The sequence below is a fragment of the Schistocerca piceifrons genome, chromosome X (genome assembly GCF_021461385.2).
Source record: "Schistocerca piceifrons isolate TAMUIC-IGC-003096 chromosome X, iqSchPice1.1, whole genome shotgun sequence".
NCBI classification, from domain to species: Eukaryota; Metazoa; Arthropoda; class Insecta; order Orthoptera; family Acrididae; genus Schistocerca; species Schistocerca piceifrons.
In genome coordinates, this window is record NC_060149.1 from 585,874,925 (window position 1) to 585,896,624 (window position 21,700).

Here is a 21,700-nt window from a genome sequence, read left to right on the forward strand (position 1 = left end):
CACGAAAAACCACATATTTGAATAATTTTCAAACAATCTGTCTGTAGGCACTTTGCTTGTCCCGTAATAGTTTCGCTCGATCTGCACATTCTGACACTTCACACGCTTTTGTAAGACACGAACAGCTGCACTTAATCTAACCACTTCATCGCCAAAGCATGTCTGTGTTGATGTTCACACGAATCTGGCACTGATACATGGAGAGTTGAACTGGCTGCTTCTGTGTCATAGGACTGTTTTACAGCTTTAGATTGACTGTCGAATCTTTGTGGCTGTTTCCTCTTCATCGTCAGTTGCAGTGGTTTATTTGGAATGTCAAACAGTGTGGGTACTGCACTCCACACGAGTTTGTTATCGTCTGCGTTCATGAACTGGTTTTGTTCGAAATGTAGCGGACAAAACCTAATATTATTGTACAGGTAAACTGGCTCTTTCTTCATAAGGTCTTCTCGTCTGCTATTAACTAGCCATTTTCTGCTCCTAAAACGAAACATTCATCATTTATTCACATATAGTTTGCAAGTGAATCCTGACGATACAGTTTAGTAACATGATGGTATATACCTCTCAGGATCCTTAGGAAACCTAAAAAAAGACAGCTGTGGTGTCTTCTTCCTGTTGTTGCTGCAATTTATTGCGCTACAAACGCTCCCGATGGTAAAAACCATTGTATAATTCAAAATAAATAATCACTATTCGCTTTCACGATCGCGCCGAACTCACAGTTCAACCTACCGACCGCTTGGGGCGCTGCTGGCGCTGTAGGCAACAAAATCGAGGCGAAGTGTCGCGACTGTTATGTTAGACTGTGGCGATACTATCAAAGACAGTGCTGCCAAGGCAGAGTTTTTAAACACAGCCTTTCAATATGCCTTCACAATAGAGGGCGAAGTATTTTTTCCTTTGTATTGTCTTCAAGCATACAACTTTTTAGCCATCACAAATAAATGTACTGACACACATAACAAGATAACATTTTTTCTTCGTCATACATACTGTTTAGGTCATACAATGACTAAGTAAATATTCCAGAATTCGAATCAAGAACAGCTGCTAACATGAGTAACGTAGAAGTAAATATCCTCGGAGTAGCGAAGCAACTTAAATCACTTAATAAAAGCAAGTCTTCTGGTCCAGACTGTACACCAATTAGGTTCCTTTCAGAGTGTGCTAATACATTAGCTCCATACGTAACCATCATATACAACCGTTCGCTCGACAAAAGATCTTACCCCACAGACTGGAAAGTTGCACAGGTCACACCAATATTCGAGAAAGGTAGCAGGAGTAATTCACTTAATTAATGGCCCATATCGTTAACGTCGATATGCAGCAGGATTTTGGAACATATATTGTGTTCGAACATTATGAATTACCTCGAAGAAAATGGTCTATTGACACACAGTCAACATGGGTTTAAAAAACATCGTTCTTGTGAAACACAGCTACCTCTTTATTCGCATGAAGTGTTGAGTGATATTTGCAAGGGATTTCAGATTGATTCCATATTTATGGATGTCTGGAAGGCTTTTGACACTGTACCACACAAGCAGCTTGTAGTGAAATTGCGTGCTTATGGAATATCGTCTCATATATGTGACTGGATATGTGATTTCCTGTCAGAGAGGTCACAGTTCGTAGTAATTGACAGAAAGTCATCGAGTAAAACGGAAGTGATTTCTCTCGTTCCCCAATAGTGTTATAGGCTCTTTGCTGTTCCTTCTCTATATAAACGATTTGTAAGACAATCTGAGCAGCCGTCTTAAGTTGTTTGCGGATGATGCTGTCACTTATCGACTAATAAAGTCATCAAAAAATCAAAATAAATTGCAAAACGATTTAGAAAAGATATCTGAATGGTGCGAAAATTGGCAGTTGACCCTAAATAACGAAATACCTAGGAATTGCAATTACGAACAACTCAAATAGGGAGGAACGCATAGTAAATATTGTGGGGAAGGCTAACCAAAGACTGCGTTTTATTGGCAGGAAACTTAGAAAATGTAGCAGATCTACTAAGGAGACTGCCTACACCACGCTTGTCCGTTCTCTTTTAGAATACTGCTGTGCAGTGTGGGATCCTTACCAGATAGGACTGATGGAAGACACCGAAAAAGTTCAGAGAATAGCAGCACGTTTTGTATTATCGTGAAATATGGGAGAGAGTGTCACTGAAATGATACAGGATTTGGGCTGGACATCATTAAAAGAAAGGCGTTTTTCGCTGTGACAGAATCTTCTCAAGAAATTCCAATCACCAACTTTCTCCTCCGAATGCGAAAATATTTTGTTGGCACCAATCCACATAGAGAGAAACGATCACCACGATAAAATAAGGGAAATCAGAGCTTGTACGGAAAGATATAGGTGTTTGTTCTTTCCTTGTGCTTTACGAGACTGGAATAATAGAGAATTGTGAAGGTGGTTTGATGTACCCTCTGCCAGGCACTTAAATGTAATTTGCAGAGTATCCCTGTAGATGTTGATGTAGTAAACAAGGACCACAGCTCTGCCTCTGTACCCATATGAATTGGGTGTCTCCCCCTTACATTCATCAGGTTCGTTGTCTGTATTGAAAGGATAGGCATTGAGTTACAGACAGGCACAATGAAAATGACTGCTAAAATGTTTATGCTTTTAGACAAAGTCCTTCTGAAATAGAAAACACACACACACACACACACACACACACACACACACACACACACACACAAAAGCACAACTAACATACAAATGGCCACTGTCTCCTAGTGCTGGGTCCCAACTGGCATGTATGTATTACATGTAGTTGTGTGTATGTGAGTGTGGTTTCTATTTTGGAGGAAAGACTTCATCCTAAAGCTGAAACATTTTTCATTGTGCCTGTCTGCAACTGAACACCTCATTTATGTGGTGAGTAGCAATCTATCTTTCATTTATTGTTATTATTCCATGCTGGACTACCCATTGTTTGACACTATATTGTTTTGCCAGATATTTGCAATTTCATTTTTGCAGTGCATTGATAGTCAGTCCAAACAAATATTGGTCCTCAGGTGTTTCATGTGCCTCCAAGGGCTGATGGAAAACATTGCTTTATATTTCATAACAACCTAAATCATTTTTAAAGAGGAATTTTGATAGAGTGATTCCAAATTAGTTAAGTGCAATATTAGTTTTAATAGTAAGTATTCACAGGGACAGAAAACTACATAGAATAACCAATACTCTAGTGAAGACTGAATGGTGGTGGCAGACAGACAGCATGGCTTGGGCAGGTACACAACAATGGGAAAGTTGGGAACATTCAAGAAGTTTTTACAGAACAGCTTGAATGTGTTAACTGTTTTGTTTCTACCAATATTATGGCTACAGACCTTATTCTTCATAAATAGATAACTATAACAGACACCAGAAATTTGGGAAACAGGATTCAAGTTCCATCACAAGAATTTTAAACAAACTGTGATAATAAGCCAGTAAGTTGTTATCTGCAACTTGCAAGGAGATAAAAGACTGCAGATGCTGCTATAATGCAGTTTGTCTTTAGGATCAGCTAATTTCACAGCATGTGGACTGGTACCTATTTTTTAGGAACACTGAAAGGCACTTTGCTGCATAAAAATACTAAGGTTGCAGAGAATACAATTTATGTTGTTTTTTGTGTTGATTTTATCTACTAGTAATGTTACTACACTATACATCTTTGCATGAGGCTTGTTTCACAAGAAATATTATGAAAAAGAGATCAGAAATTTCTAACATTTTAATGTCACTACTTTCTTTCTGAGTTAGTAACCAAATTGTGGTGCTTGCATTCATTGATTGGCTTTGGTAGGTAAGAGTAAAATAAAAGTGGTGCAGGTGTGTGGGATAGAAATACGACAGATAGGTACTGGAGCTGGTGAGTTATGTGGCACACAATGGCAGTGACATGAAGGTGTATTGTGAGAGTGTGACAGGACTGATGTGGGGGAAACTGTTAGGTATGGAGTGTCCTGCAGGGGGCTAGTGGAGACTGAGGCCAGGAGGATTACAGGAGTGAAGGGTGTATTGTGAGGATAACTCATATCTGCATAGTTCAGAAAAGCTGCTGCTTGGAAGAAGAATCCTGTTGACACGGCTTGTGAAGAAGCCATTGAACTTGAGGTTGTTGAGCTAAATGCATAATCCACCACTCAGTGATCAGCTCTGTTCTTGGCTGCAGTCTGGTGGTGGACATACATTCTGGCAGACAGCTGGTTGGTGCATGCCCACTTAAAGTACTATGCACATATTGCAGCAGAGTTGATGTATGATGTGGCTGCTTTCACAGGTGGCCCTGTCTCTGAGGCAAGGTATAGGATAAGTGTAACAAGACTGGAGTAGGATGTGCTGGGTGGATGAATAGGGCAGGTCATGCATCTGGATCTTCCATTGGGACATGATCTTTGTGGCAAAGAGTTAGCAGTGGGAGTGGCATTGGGATCGATCAGGATGTTGTGCAGGTTGGGTGGGCAGTGGAATACCATTTTAGAAGAAGTGGGAAGGTGTGTGGGTAGGATGTCCCGTATTTCCAGGCACGGTGATAGACAGTCAGAGCCTTGACAAAGGACATCGTTCAGTAGCTCCAGTCCTGAGTGATATTAGGTGATGAGGGGGGAACTTTTTTGCATCTGGTTCTTGAGGTGCTGAGATGATTAGGGTTCTGTGAGGATATGGCACAGAAAATCTGTTTTCTGGCTGGGTTTGGGGGATAGTACCTATCAGAGAGGTGGAGATCAATGTCAAGGAAGGTGGCACGTTGAGTTGAAGAGGACCAGGTCATCAGTGAACCTGAACCAGACTATTGGAGTTGAGGTTTTTGGAGGCTAGGAAGGTTTCCTCTAGATAGCCTTTGTACAGGTTGGCATAGGAGGGTGCCATGCAGGTGCCCATTGCTGTGCCACAGATTTGTTTGCATACCTTTCGCTTAAAGAAGAAGTAGTTGTGTGTGAGGATGTAATTGGTAAGGTGTACAAGGAATGAGTTGTTTGGTTTGGGGCCAGAAGGATGTCAATGAATCAACATCTCTTCTATTTGGTGAGTAGTCTTCTTTACTTCTAAACAATGTGATTTTGTCATTTTTCTCTTCTGAACTGCTGGAGTATAATCATTTTCTCTTAAAAATATAAACTGCTGGAATCATAATTGGAGGCCATTTTATATACTGAAAACTTGTGACCCATATGTAAAATGTCATATTGGTGTTGCTGAGTCATCACTTAAATCATTTACATTTTGTTATTGTCACTTGGTAAGGCTTTGATTTTAAGGCAAATGACTTCTTAAGGGTTTATCAACTTCTGATGTATATAAGAATACAACCATGCACAAAATAGTAATAACAAAATATATTGTTACTGATGAGATATTGTTGTTCTGTATCTGTCCACTCAGTGGAAACTGCTCAAACCATAGAAATTACAACTCAGAATTATACTAATATGAACCAGATGTATGGAACCATTACTAATTTATGATTTAATGGAGTTGCATCGGAGGTCAGTGTTGGGCTCAGAAAATGGCATCCAGTTAACATTTGTCAGACCACGGAACACTAAGTTTAGAGTGAAATCTTTGTTTTCTATGAAAAGTTTTTTATTTTTTATGATCATAAAACTATTTTTTTACCAGCAAAGTTTTTGTAGTCTGTTAGTGTATCATATAAAATTAAACTTGTCTTACTTCAACTGAATTAGAGAATGTTGCATGATACTTACACTCTATATCTGTATTACTGATGCACCATACTTCACTTATGAGCTTCAACTGCCAATTACTAGTATGTTTACTACTTTCTTTTTACTAAGTTCAAGCCATTTGTCATATTCTGTATGAAAATGAATTATTACTGTCACATTGATTTCACTACACATTTGTATATAAGATATTGAAGAATAATCACACTAGACACTTTTTTTTCTTTTTTCAGAGGAAGTAATCCTTGCAGAAGAACGAACTACAGAGGAGGAAAAAATGCATATTATTGAAGGTATAATCTTGCACTTTTAACAGTTTCATCATGCAAATACGCTTAAGTAATGTCAATTTTTCTGTAATAAATTAATCTGTTGATTGTTTAATGTGTGACCTAGTGTATGTGTTCCACTGCAAAACTAAGAACATGACACGGAATGCAGCAAATTATCACAAGAGTAACTATTTATATGGATTTGCAATTATATCCATCATAATACAGTCAGTTATTTGTTGATACTTCTGTCTCCTCCCACTCAAAGGAAACCCATTGAATGCCTAAAACAAGGAAAAAGTGGTTATTTCTATCTATAACTGTTTTAGGCATATTGTTTATTCACATTCTGGTGACAAAAATCCATTATGTGTATTGTTTACTCTTTGATAATTCCATTTTTGTTTTCTTTAAATTGGACATTTTTGGTTTTTGAGTAGAGAATAACTGTTGAAGGGAAACTAAATAAAGAGTGACAGTTTTATGTTGAACGTATGTGATAGACAAAGAAAAGAAAATTACTTTCCAAAATTTGTTGAATTCACAGAGACACAAGTGAGTTTGACAGCAGTTACCTTCAATAAACACAACTTCACAACAGACAATAGACATACATATAGGTAAATAAACAAATAGAGCTTCTAGCTTTTGGAATCAAATATTTCTTAAACATAACCATGATAGTGGACCTGGCTTGTGCCTTAGCATTGTTATATTTTATGAATAAGACACAGTAGCCACTTTAGGAGTACACACACACACACACACACACACACACACACACACACACACACACACAAAAAAAAAAAAAAACCACAACCACAACCTGTGCTCCTACATCGTGCTGGACGGACACATATGTCGGGACTGCATTTCGGCAGATGGTCTAGGGTAGGGCAGGGACTGTATCAGGTGAGGTGGTTACAGGAGAGAGGTGTGAGGCAGGAAGGAGGATTGGTAGATGGGTAATTAGTAGCTTGGAAGGAGGCAGCAGGTTTGATGGCTAGGAATGTGGGAGGGAGGGGTGGCAGTTTCATGGGATAGACACGTGATACACAGGTACAGGAGCCGGTGGGGTGCAGTGGATGATGAAGGTGATGTGGGGACATGTATGTCAAAGGGCTGATAGGAAAGAGTAAGGGGAAACTTGTTGTGTAGAGAGTATTAGGACAGTGATTCAATGGAGATTGAGGCAAGGAGGGCTATGAGAGCGAATGGTGTGTTGCGGGGGTAACTACCTTCTGTGTAGTTCGGAAAAGCTGGTGGTGGAGGGAAGGCTACAAATGATCCGGCGTGCGAAGCAGCCATTTAACCTGAGCATGTTGTGTTCAGCTGCATGTCGTGCTACTGGGTGGTCAACTTTGTTCGTGGCTAAAGTTTGGCAGTGGTGACCAGTCATTCTTGAGCTAATTTTTAATTTTTATGATGAATTTAGAGAAAAATTTCTAAATTCAAATGGTATATTTTTGATTATTTCATTTGTGCCGTTCTCTGCCACAAGAGCTCAGTGTAAATTCTGGTTATTAGTTTCATGATTACTTTTACAGTGGCTGTAGGAACACAAACAAATACAAAAATTATTTTTTTCCAGAGAAAATGCTTATGCTTATCTTTTGAAACAAGCTGTGTTTTGTAATATATCACTACCACAATAGTAAACATGATATGAGAAACCAAATTTCATATCAAACTCATGTATCTGAGAACAGCACAAATGTAATAATCTAAAAGTTATCTTCTGAAACAGAGATTTGTTTCTGAAATACACCATAAAAGTGAAAAAAAGAGGTGGTTTGTGGTGTTTTATTTTTGTATAAAAGTTGCAGACTTATTCTTCAGAGAAGAGAAGAAGATATAGTCAGTGGAGGGATGCTCTCCTTCTTCTTTTTTATTTGGGTGTGTGCATTGAGGGGAGGGGGGTCAGAGATCATTCAGAACCCATTAGCCTTAGGACTTAACTACGTAGTGAGTATAGTGTGATAGCAGAGTTAATGAAGGTGCACTGACTTAAAGTAAGGTAACACATTGTGTTTTGTTACAGTCATGGACATTATAAAATTTAATTATGTTACAGAATACTTGCTATGGGTGTGATAGTAAAAGTTATGAAATCTGTTGGTTCAAGATAGTTTTGTGTACAAACTGCTATTGTGTTTTGAAATGTTTTTGATTCTCTGTCTGTAATAAACTCTATGATTCTGTGCTCCTAGAAGAAGTGTTTAACCAGAGTTTAAAACTTAATTTGGAATTAGATCAGTATAAATACATGTGGAATACTGGCAAGTAGTATAATTCTGGTGCACAGCAATGGTTAGTGTGAGACCTGAATATTTTTTTCCATAAATGTAGTTTTTCTTATTAATGGTAGAAGATTGTTACAGAAAAGCTGAAAATGTCAGCTGGCAGACACATGAAGAAAGATGGATAATATCTCATGAAAACAGATGTAGAAAATTCCATAGACTAGTTTTTCAGTGTGGAATTTGTGATTATTATTCATGTCCTCTCAGATCACTCCTGTAGAGACTGTGAAGCTAAAACCAGATTAATAACAGTTCACATTGTGACCTATGTGCAATCTCTTGTCCTAAATGGCATCTGTGACCAGCAAGGATCATTAATACATATAGTACAATCAAAAACACTTTATACTGATTTGTAGAGTACTGGTATGGATGTGTGTACAGAGATGTGAGTGTATGTTATTTTAAATTGTGAGCAACGGCAGCCAAATTTCCACATTTTGCCTTGCTTGCTGTCGCTCAACCGACTGTGGTTCTCTGCTGTCCCCTTCATTTTAACTATGGCTTATCACTTTGGCTCACTATGTGTTTATAACTTGGCATGAATGATGGGGAGTGGATCTAAGTCAGTTACCTTTCTGCTATGAGTTATTAAGTAAAATCTCTGTCACTTGAGGATGCATCTTCAGCTGACATATACTTGTTGCAACTTTAAATAAAAGTATTTTACACTCACAGTGGATCATTTCATTCAAGATGTGAGGAATTATTATTTTTATAAAACCATCTCAGCCACATCATATATTTATTTTTAACTCCATAGTTTATCCTGTTTTAAGTGATTGCATATCATACAAATATTTAAAAAATTTAAATTACCGTCAGTAGTGAAAATATATACACGTTTTAAGAACACAGAATACAATAGGATACCGTTTGCAGCACACAGGTGTACCAATCCATTGAGACAGGAACTAACATTGCTGGACAGACATTTCCTCCAACATGCTGAGCTCAGAGTTTGCTGTATGGTAGTTTTATAAAAACAGAGGTTGTCTCACAATTATAGTCAGCTGTGGCACACAAAAGCCAAATGATATAGATGTACAGTTCCTGAAACCTGGATGTGTCACCTTTTTTATAACAGACAATCTTTGTCGATCATGAATGCACATGCACTCCGTCTTCAGGCCACAAGTGGCCCATCGGGACCATCTGACCGCCGTATCATCCTCAGTTGAGGATGCGGATAGGAGGTGTGTGTGGTCAGCACACCGCTCTCCCGGTCGTTATGATGGTTTTCTTTGACCGGAGCCACTACTATTCGGTCGAGTAGCTCCTCAATTGGCATCACGAGGCTGAGTGCACCCCGAAAAATGGCAACAGCACATGGCGGCTGGATGGTCACCCATCCAAGTGCTGACCATGCCAGATAGCGCTTAACTTCGGTGATCTCACGGGAACCGGTGTATCCACTGCAGCAAGGCCGTTACCGTGTCGATCATGAATGGTTCTTGTAAAATAATCCATTAACATATCGTTACTCAAGCATTATGTATATTCAAATTTACAAAATAAATTTGCTATGAGCAAAATAAAATTTTATGTTCTCTGCATTTAATAATAGGTACTCAATAACTTTCATTTAGGGCTCTTGAGATGTCATTTATTATGAGAAGAGTCTATTTTGATATAAGTATGTATATTATAGTATTATTTTCCTTTTTATCATGACCAAATGCATTAATTGTTTTCCACACGTGTTTTGTAATAAACTGAAGCTTGAATATTAGTAGAAAAATAGAATTTTCATTCAAAATGGACTAAGTATGCAAATTGTCACTTAGCTTTGCCTGGACAAGAAAAAATTGTTTATACATGTGTGCTGTATTGTTCAACTGTTTTGATTTAGCAAGAAGAAGAGCAGCAGCAAAAAGAAAGAAACTGAAAAACTTGGGAAAAAGTAAAAGTACAGACACCGAGGAAGAAGAGGGCGAGGAAGAAGATGAAGATGGTGAGTCATTTTTCAGTTAAATATAATTTTAAACGTGAGAGTTCAACAATTTGCAATTCTGTTCATTGTTCATTCCAAATTTTAGGCCTATTTTAAGTCATATGCCTTATAATTAAAAGTCTGTGTGTTACTTATAGCACTGTCAGCAGTAGCAAATGTATTTAACAATACTTAAGGAAATTTTGTTACATATCTGAAAAAGTGCATTTTTGCATACAAATGTAATACAATGTAATGTTTTCTTGTCTTTATCAGGAATGGCATAACATTTCTGTTTTACACAGGTCATTATTAACATTGTATAGAACATCATGTGTTAAACATTTCACTATTATTCTAGGTCAGTTTAAATTTCTACAACTGTTAGTTAAAAAAAAAAAAAAAAAAAAAAAAAAAAACCATATTAATGGTGGAATTCTTACACTGCAGAACATTTTATTAACCATACAAACAGTACTTAAAAATGATTTCCATGCAGTCCATAAAAATAATATATCTGGCAAGTACAATTGCAACACAATATATAAAGAAAGCTTTCCATTTTACAGATATAGAATCTTACAGATAAAGAAATTTCAGACTTACAGAATCATACTTTCGTATTCAGGATTCAAGATAAATAAAGTGCAGTGGCAAAAAGCTCAATATCTTAGGCTGATTGTGACGTGCATTTGAAGATTTTATCATGACTCGATCCTCATAGTTTGCAATCAAGGACTGAATGTGCTGGAAACTTGCCGGGTTCTCCATTTTCTTTCTCATGATCACCGTACCACACAAATCTGCTGTAGTGTTTTAGTTGTTTCATGTTGCCTACTCATTATGTTTTTTAAGGTGAGTGCATGTAAACATACATCTATGCATGACTGTTTTTGCTGATTTCCTTGTAATGACTATTTTTAAATGAAAAGTTTCAATGATTTTAACAGTAACCATTTCTAAATATTTTAGGTAGATACTGAAGGCCTTGTTGTCATCTGTCACCCCCCCCCCCCCCCCCACCCCATCGTATTCTGATATGCAAGGATAAGCTGTGTTTTAGTCTTTTATATATTATCCAGAAGGTAGAAGTTTCTTTTTGTGGACAAACATTGCTTATGTGAAGTACAGAAAATTGACTGCTGCAATGCATGCGTGTCCTCAAGTTCTCAACTACCTGAATAGTTGCATCATGTGTGAAGAACACATGTGATCTATGAATGAAGGTACCATTGTCCTGTTCACATTGTTTAGTCCCTTAACCCTCAATCAACCTACCAATTAAATCACATTATTGCAGACCATCACAGTAAGTAGGTTCAAGTGAATATGGGTTGCTACAATTAAGCCAAAGGGAAAAGACTAGCACAGAATAGACTAGTGTGGAGAGCTGCATCAAACCAGTCTGACAGAGGTGGCCAAAGTGTGACTTTAAAGCAAAATAAAAGTTTTTGTATGAAACAATTAGTTTGTAATATCCCTCTTGGAAACAGTTTTTTTGCAGAATTGTAGTGAGAACATGGAAAAACCTTTTGTGGTGACTGCATCAGTAAGAACTATTAACTTAAGGAGACTTATGTAAATGTGCAACAAACTCTACATCAGTAATAGTACAAGGAAAAAATAATCACACTGATTCATAATACACCTGAAAAATTTAGATGAAATGTGTTCCTTGACAATTGGCAAGAAGCCAATTTAATTTCTCTGTTTGTGATATTAAAACAGCAGTTCAAAATGACTTCCACAAATTAAGTGTTTTGCTATAACAGAATTAGAGGTGTAAAATGAAAGGAAGCACTACCACAATTGCTTATTATAGGTCTTAATTTTTGAACTGTCACATATTTGGGCAGTAAATAGTATTACAGATTTAATAACATATATATATATATATATAACAGAATTATTCATATTGTGTGCGTGATCAAAATCATTTATATAATTTTTAGAAATTAATGTGATAGTACCAATTTACCAGCCATGTGACTTAAAAAGCTACACTGCAAGAATATGGTAGTTTCTTCAAAAAGCAACTGTAATGGATTAACTGATGGATTAGCCAATACATGGTGACAACATTATCAGAATCTGATGTGGAACACAAGCCATGTGAAAAGCACATTGCAAACGGTATTGTAGATTTTTTAAATTTTAACAGAGAACCCAAAGATACAGAATAGCTATTCTCACAGTATGGTTAAATTATTTAAAAATATTAAGACAATATGCTATGGTACAACAAAACAAACTATATAGGTCACACAGTTTTTTCCACTGATTGATACAGGCCAGTGCCGTTTCTCTTCCTTCAGTCAATGTCATCTGGTTCTTCTTGTACTAAAGTACATATAAGTAGAGCAATCAAAATAGAAAAAAATATTTGATTACTTTTATTTAGTTTAAATTAAAACTTAACTAATATTCATTCACACACATTGTTGCTTCATTTTTATTTATGTATTACCTAAATCAGCTGATGATGAGATTGAATGGACTGTCAAAAAATTTGCTATGGACCAACTGTTTAATTTTACTCTCAACCTCAGGACTCTTTGCTTCTCCACCACCAGGCTTGCAACTGTTGCCTGTTAGTGGCATTATTTTTATTCATTGAGAAGAGATCAACTCTGAATAATAGTTGTGATCCATGCTCAATATATTACTAGGGATAGGAAAAAATCATTATATATTTTGCCCTATTCCAGTATTATTTGTTGCACAATTCAGTGTTATATTTTGCCAGTTTTGGTGTTATTTTGTGATGGCTTATGTTCTTACTTTTCTTATCTTTGTCATATTTTACTGTTTTTCGATCATATGTTGAAAATGAACATTTACTTGTTCATTGTACTGTATTGACATCACACATCTCATCATCAAAAAAATACTTAAAACATATTGAAAATAACCAATTACAGAAGAAATTAATTTATATTCCATGCACACAAATAATGTTGAAAGTTTTCAAGAAAATGCATTTTCATTACTTCAAATTTATATTCAGAGGCAATATGGTGTCAACATTTTAAAACAATGTCTCATTTACCTCAACCATTCCAAATCACTTTTTTCCAGAAGTAAAATTAAAAATGTATGAAGCAAATGTTTAGCTATCAGGAAGACAATAAGCAGCATGATTTTCTTTTTTGTAACTTTGTGTCATGATATGAACTGCAGTGTTTCTTTTTTAAATAGCAACCTATGTTTTATGTTCAGTAACCCCCTCCTCTCTTTAAGACCTGTTCAAAAACATATCACAGTGTACAAGTCACATAAACATCACATTATTAAGAATGTAACACAAACCAACTGACTCTCTTGTACTAGCACACAGCAAAAGTACTCAGGGTAACGTAACACACTCACTTGCTGGAGTTGACAGTAATCATGGAAACTCAAGGAAATTTCACACCAATCATAGAGTTAACCATACTCCTTTGGATGTTTGTATAAGTAAAATGTACACGAATTAAGAGAATATAGAAATGGCACTCATCTATGCAGAATGTGAGTTAGAAAAACATTAATTACAGTAAGGAGGGAAAGTGGGCTCCTATAGGGATATAGCACTCTGTAGAGTTCCTTTAGTACATGTACCTTTAACCACAATAAAAGAAAAGTGATGATGATCTAGTTTTTAATGTTTAATGTACACAACATATTGTTAAAAAGTACAACAGTACTGTGCTACATGTATCTCTATCATAAATAAAGAAAAAAAGTTGTTTACCACGAACTCCAGGAAGTGGTAGAATTATGTTATCTCAAATACCTAGACTGTGTGCTGGTACAGGAGAGTGAAAGTCAGTTTTGTCTTACATTTTTAATAATTTGATGTTTACATGAATGGTACACTGTGATACGTTTGTCAACATGTCTTGTGGAGAGAAAGTGGATACAGGGTTATATTTAAAAAAGATGTACCATTGCTCATGTCTTTGTAATGAACAAAGTTACAAGAAAGGCAGCCATGCTGGTTAATGTGCCCCTGATAGCAGAATAATATTTCTTTGACACATTTTTTAGTTTTCTAGTGGACAGAAAGTTATTTGGGGTTCTCAAGATAAGTGGGTCACCCTGTACTATATGAAAACTGCCACTCAGAGTCTGTGTTTGAACATGGAAGCCAGACTTCCTTCAGTACAACAGCAGACGTTTGACAATGTCCATATTTTCTACTAACATGAAATGTTACTATTACACTAAATTTGGAAGGGGTTTGTATCCATTCTGAATACTTTACTGCAGACACCTGTCATTCCAGGTACCCATAACAGGCTCTTTGCCATGTTATCTTTAATAGAGTTCATCCTTATCATCCCATTGTTGGAACAAGAGCCTACTGCTGAGAACACAGACATGCATGTATGTGTGCGAATAAAAGTTGGCTGGCTTGTTTTGAAGTTGCAACCAATTGTGTTTCGCTGTTTCCTTCATCTGTGCCGGGAGTACCTTACTTCTCTTCACATGTTTCAATAATAATTTCATCATCAAAAATTCATTTTCCCATAGTAATGATGCAATTTTCGAACTGTTTTGACTTGGAATAGAGTACTGATGTCATATTTCCTGAAACTTTTACACAACAAATCTTACCAAAAAATACACATTTTGGAGAGATCTTTAATTCTGTACATCAGTCAGACTGCGTAAGTGTAAATACAAACTGCCAAATATGGCACTTCAGCTTCAAAAACACGTAAAATCAACATGACATCTGCTCAATTTGCTTCTATCTACCAAACACAGTACAGGACACATGATGTCACGCAAACATTTATCTGGTGGTAAAAGAGAAAACTGAGAATGTTTATTGCAATATTAACTTAATATTATTTTTACTCCTTTGTGAAATGGAGTCTGTGGTGACAGCCTGATCTGTAGTGTACACCAACTGACTGAAAGAAGCAAAACAGTGAGGTGACATGCTGATTTATATGTTGCTAAGCTAAATGTCATATTTGATGATTATTGTATTTATGCTTGCATACTATAAAAATATGCAGTTTAACAAATACACCACATTAAAGATCTCTCCAGAACGGTATGATTTTCCGTTAATTTGTTCTACAAAAGTGTCAAGAAAATTGGCTTCGGCAGATAAAGGTGTTGTCGACCAATGCCACATCTAGACATCAGTTTGTTAAACAGGAAATGAATGATCAAATGGTTCAAATGGCTCTGAGCACTATGGGACTTAACTTCTGAGGTCATCATTCCCCTAGAACTAAGAAATACTTAAACCTAACTAACCTAAGGACAACACAAACACCCATGCTCGAGGCAGGATTCGAACCTGAGACCTTAGCGGTCGCACAGTTCCAGACTGTAGCGCCTAGAACCGCTCGGCCACACAGGCCGGCAATGAATGATCATTTTAAGGTTACACACATACCTCAGCCTTGAAAACAAAAATCAAGATCCAGTTTCAACATTAAGTAACTATCAGTTAGCAATATCAGCTAGCAGCTGCCTTCAGATTTATAATATTTTTACATGCGAATGGGGAAAATGCAAAATTTGGTAGTATTTCATGGAAACTACCAAACTATTTTGATAAGTGTGCAGCAATATTGCTGCTACTTGTTTCATGAAAAGTTGAAAGCGGTTTACAGAACAGTTATTCATTTTCATTATGTTTAATCTGTCAACAGACTGGCAGCTCCACTTCATAAGTCAGTCATTAAGTCATCCTCATCATCCTGATCAGTTTCCAGCCCTGGCTGGATCTGTTTGGAATATAAGCCATACCATCTAGTCCTGTTTTCCCATCATCTTTTTGTGTTCACTGTGGTCCCCTCCTCACTTCTTTTTTTGACACACTCCACACCCTTCAGTCATCTGTTTCTTGGTTTTCTTCTTGGTCATTTCCTTTGCATCTCCATTTCATATATCTTCTAGGGAATCATCTTGTTTTCCATTCCCTTTAAGTGCTCATACCATCAGTCAACAAGTAAAAATCGTAAACAACCTACACTACATGAGGTGATACAGTAGTTAAAATGAATAGTTGTTTTTTTTCCAGGTAAACTGTGTTAGTGGCATTTTTTTAATATTGAATTAAATAAAAAAGTTAAATTAAATCATATTAAAACATAGAAACCAGAAAGTTGGCCCACACAGTCATTAAATAGATGATGGAACCATACCAAATTGAATACTTTATGGTGGTAATTGTGAAAAATTATCAATATATCAGCCTCTGAAACAAGCGTAATTGGAGCAAATCAGACAAGTAAATTTAAAATATAGTTAAATCTTGAGCTTTGAGAATTTGCTGACACTCTTTCATTAGGTTAAGGAAGAAGGAACAGGTAATTTACAGAAAGAAATGTTATCAGAAACCCTGGGTCTAAAAAGACCTGTAGTACAGAGAAACTTTCAAAAGTAACAATCAGCAGACATTAAAGACAGTCACTTACACTGTGTTATAGGTACTTAATAAGTCTATGATAAAGAAAATAAATTTAAATGACAATAAAGCAAAGAAGTATGTGAGAAATAAGAAAGAAATGGAAGCAAATGGAGAAAGAAGTGATACCAATAGAATGTGGGGAAATTGAAGAGGAGCAAGAAGGGACACAGAAGTATGTAGAAATACATAAATTGCAAAGGGTATATTGGAAGGAGGAGGAATGAAAGTAGAGAGGGAGAAATATAATAAAACGTATGAACAGAAAAGTGATGGAAGCAAGACTGTGAAAGAGAAACCAAGTATGGAGAGACAAGCAATCATTGAGGCCGGGTGTATTACAGGAGCATAGTGGATGATCAATTCTCATCTCTAAAGTCTGAAATCATATGGAAAGCAAAACCCATATGATGTGCTTCCTGAAATATATGTTCCATCACTTGCTGTTATGTCCTGTGGCATGCTCAGCAACAGGTTTCTTGGTTTGACAAGTGTAGACTGTGCAACCATTCATTCAGGCAGATGACATGCTGACCAAAATGCTTCTATTAAATGCCACACAAAACTTACTGTCCACATGATATTTCTTTTAACTGTAACAGATTTTGCAAAGCTCTTTATATCTTTCATGAAGCTCTGCTGTAGAACATAAGAAGTAAGCAGTTATAGCAATGTACTTTACCAGCATCTGATTTGTAGTAAGCATTCTGATTTATAGTCAAGACAAAACCCATTATGTCTTCTCTCCCATTCTTCTTTTCATCGGTAATGTGCTCTGTGTTGGTCAGCATTTTTATGATTATTGAGATAATACAAACAAAACCGAACTAGAAATTTACTCTTTGGAATATTAAAGAATATATCAGTTGTATAGCAGCACCAGATGGATGTGGCACATTGTTTCTATACTGGGGAAGGCTGTAAAACTTTAAGTGTCAGATTCTCAAGTGTGACGGGGTACCATTGACTTCTTCTTCTTCTTCGTCTCCCCCTTTTTTTTCCCCCCCTCCCCCCCCCCCCCCCCCTTAGATTATGTCTCCAACTACAGGTTCTTTTTGGCAGTTCTGTCTAATGCACAAAAAAAAAAAAAAAAAAAACGTGTTATGTACAGGAATGTCATAACTGACAACCATAGTCATATTGTGTTCTTTTGAGACACAAGGAAATGAAATTCACAAGAACTCATACACAATATTCTTACAAAATTTGAAAATAATGAACTTTATCAGGTAAGAAACTAGATAACAACTGAAAGTAATAACACATGTTTCTCACCCTTGTTTCATCTAATCCTTAATGAAACTCTTACTAGGTGGTGGCACTTATGTTAGCGCATTCTGCTGCACTCTGGTGAGACAGTTACAAACTTAGCATCCCTTTATCACAGGGGATAGAGTTTCCAGTGCCAGGAACAGAAAAATGTCTTTAACATTATCAAAATATTAAATGTTAAATTTCAATTAATGTCACATCATAGCACAACAGAGAGATACAGGAACAGGGATTCATGAGTGAAGGTACAACCAGTCTGTTAATTCTCCTTAATTGTAAGCAAGAGAACATGGAGATCATGTGGAGGTTGGTATGACTCCCTTAGACTCAGCTATTTGAGCCTTGCAGAAGCCCATAAGAGTTGTACTCCATAGTAATTCTAAGCAAGAGAACATGGAGATCATGTGGAGGTTGTTATGACTCCCTTGGACTCAGCTTGTTGAGCCTTCTAGAAGTCCATAAGAGTTGTGTTCTGTGGAAGTCACATTCTCAAATCTGTTCTACATGGAGCTAAAAGCTACTGTTAAGATGAGTGTGTACATTGGTAGCAACATTGCACATTCTTGAACGTCACAACAATTGTGCTATCTTATCTTGTATTTTTGTTCATAAAGTGATTATAAGACATACCATCATCTATTCTGAGATGAGATGCTGAGTGATTATAAGCACATTAAAACGAGAGATGAAGGGGGGCAACTTGAGTAAGAACTATCATATGAACATAGCAGGAAGAGGAATGTGGAAGAATAGGGTCAGGAGATTTAAAAAGTGTCCCAATCCATGAAAAAGATAGGGATTACCTGTTTTTACAGGGTGACTGGGACTGTAATTTGCACTGAGGGGCAGCATATAAAGAAAAAATCCACTTATAAATTTGATAAAATTTACAAAGACAGAGGTGGACTGACGACTACCAACTTCAAGAGGCATGTCTGCAAGTACAGCACATAAAACCACTTAAAATAGTAATAAATAAAAACATTTCACATCACAGCTTGTGGAACCACAGTTCCCTTCTGTAAAACAAAGAAAAAATAATCAAAAATTGATAAACAATTGCTGAAAAACAATAAACAACCACTGAACAATACAAAATGAACACTCTGCAAGGAAGGGTCTTAGAAAAAAGGGACAGAAGGATTTCATATACAACTTTGCGTATAATCATGTCATGTTACTTTTTAATTAAACAAATTGTTTGCAATGACATAAATTACTACTAATAAGCTAATTTATGACTTAAAAAGTACTTATTAGCAAATACATATTTAATTGAAAATGCTTGTATGGAATTGTGTTCAATTCAAAAGGAGAATGGAGGAAAAACTGAAATAATAAAAGAAAATATGAGGACGGGATGCACTGAGTCATACTGCTAGTGGCTTTCATCTAATTATGTACTCACCACGAGCAGCTCAAACAGTCACCACTGTAGTATGAGTATAAGCCAGCTCATATAATCATTACTGTGGACTTGGTTGGTTTTGAGTACTAAGTTTACTTGCTCAATTTCGAGTTCAGTCACCAAACGGTGCACAAAAAATATTGTTGAGAAATGAGAATGGTTTCATCATTCTGATCTTTGTGCATTACACATGCTGGGCTAATATTATGTACCATCATACTTACCGTGGATCACATTGATCTTCCACAAATTTACTTAGTCTCGTCAATCATTCATACATGAGTAAGTTCTTGAATGAATGGATTTTGCAAACTCGAACCAAGATTATGTTATTGAATACTTCCATACATGTACTTGAGCACAGCATTCTTTCAGTGAACTGCAATCTGCCCATTGCATTTCACACAAAAAAACTGTTGCTTTGCTTTTTTTTTATTTGGATGTTTTTGGTAGCTGTGGGAGATAGTGCATTTGGAATGGAAATAAAAATAACTGATAGAAATACTTACTGTGATTGACTGTTGGACAAAATCTTGTAAGGAAATGAAAAAGAAGAGAAATTTCATGTGTTTTGAAAAAGAGTTTCAGTAGTCATTTAAGTGGACTGTAATATCCACATTATTCTACCCCAAAATTTTCATTTCTAGTTGGATTGTAATCTCTCCATTTGGAGGATTTAATTATTTTTATCAGTTTGCACCCTTCTGTATTAATTCCTATTCTTTGTATGTGTTGTATGATGGCTATTTAGCCATCATGTGTGTGAGCTTGTGTGTCAGAATGTGTCAGATTAATAATCAATAGGTTCAGGGTTCAAATATCGTCCACGCCTTTATTATTATTTTTTTTTCACTCTCGTATTGATTTTCTCACCCCTGGTAGCTATCTGTCTATATGAAAAATGAAAAGTTGCACCATGATTTTGTCCCCACAACAAAGTTTAGGTCCTTCTATAACTGGCTGAATACATCAGTTCAAAGGTCAGAGGGAGGTAAGGACATACCACCTACAGTAGGACTTTTATAGTAAAGCACTGAGTGCTCAAACCATTCTTTCTTGTTGAGGACAGTTTTACTTACTCTTATATATTTTTGTTCGCTTCTCGATTCTGTCATTTCTTGTCTTTACCTTCTGCACCTCACTTTGTGAATATAAATTACTAACACAAAGGCAGATTTAGTTTGCTTTTATTGTTTGTGTTTGTACAACAATCTAAGTAATAAGAAAATGCTTATGGTGAAATTCCTTCCAACACATTGTGTTCACTTGGCTGTAGTGCAGACATTGTATGTTCAGCAACTTCATAGTTCAGTGTTATATTTTCTACCAGACAGTCACATTCTTCCATCAGTTAGTGAATTCTGATTCTGCTCATTCTGTTTACCCATCCTGTAGAAGATGTTTTCATTCTTTTCTCTTGAAAGTAACACTTGATCTATGTTTATTTTCAATTTCATAAAACTTCTCATTGATGTCCCCATAGCTTATGTGTGTCTCCAAGAGAAAAATCTCCTATTAATTCTTCATATTGTAATTTTTAATTGTTATTGTTATTTTAGAACACATGGTGGTTCATGTGATTTCAGTTACTGGTTTTGACTATTTTTGTTTTTCAGAATGTTAAAACCATTTGTCAAGAATATAATAAAATTATGCAGATCTATATTGACTTAACTGTGAGATCATTGAGAAGTACTGTAACAACTACATGACACATACCTTTGTTGTATTTACAATTCCCAAAATCCTTTCCATTTAACATGCTCTGTTTTTAGTCACATCATCATTTTCTGGTGAAACTGCAGCAAATGTTTTAAAATTTAAATTCTAATACTTGAGTAACATTAAGAATAGACTGCCATGCCATGATTTCAGTTTTTTTACTCTTTGGTTGTATCTTATCTCTCATTTTTAGTTTATATTATATGAATTGTTAATCACTAAAAAGTCTTTACAGTATTATACTTTATTATTCTGTATGTAATGGTAAATGGTAGTATATTTAGACAGTTATGCATCAGTGTTAAATGTGGGTGAAGAAGCAGTTCATTTAATCTGAGGAGATACGACAGCTGCCTCTTGTGCAAATTAATTTTTGCTTTTTTTACAGATTGTCTTGCAAGCTGTAGTCATATGAAATAGAAACCAAAAGAGTGTGTCTCAGTTTGTGGTATCAGTGATGTACTCTGAAACGTTTTTTTCCTATTTTGTGTACACACCCCTATGCCACTTTTTTTAGGTGAGAACCTTATCAACCCAGTTCATGACATAGATATTGTGGAGTGCTACATTTATGTTTGCAGATAGTTTGGAAAAGTGTGTGTGGGTTTATTGTGTTGAATATATTGTGAGTATCTGTGCAGGAGAGCTGTACCACATAGTTAATGCAGATTAGGAC

At 36.1% G+C, this 21,700-nt stretch overlaps 1 protein-coding gene across 1 annotated transcript in view; it reads left to right on the forward strand.

Moving 5' to 3' along the window:
- Positions 1 to 21,700, forward strand: part of LOC124722536 (voltage-dependent calcium channel type A subunit alpha-1) — a 393,558-nt gene that overhangs the window by 150,080 nt on the left and 221,778 nt on the right. The window contains exons 9-10 of the mRNA XM_047247682.1: positions 5,933 to 5,992; positions 10,127 to 10,228. Coding sequence (XP_047103638.1) covers positions 5,933 to 5,992; positions 10,127 to 10,228 — 162 coding nt within the window. The remainder of the gene's footprint in view (positions 1 to 5,932; positions 5,993 to 10,126; positions 10,229 to 21,700) is intronic.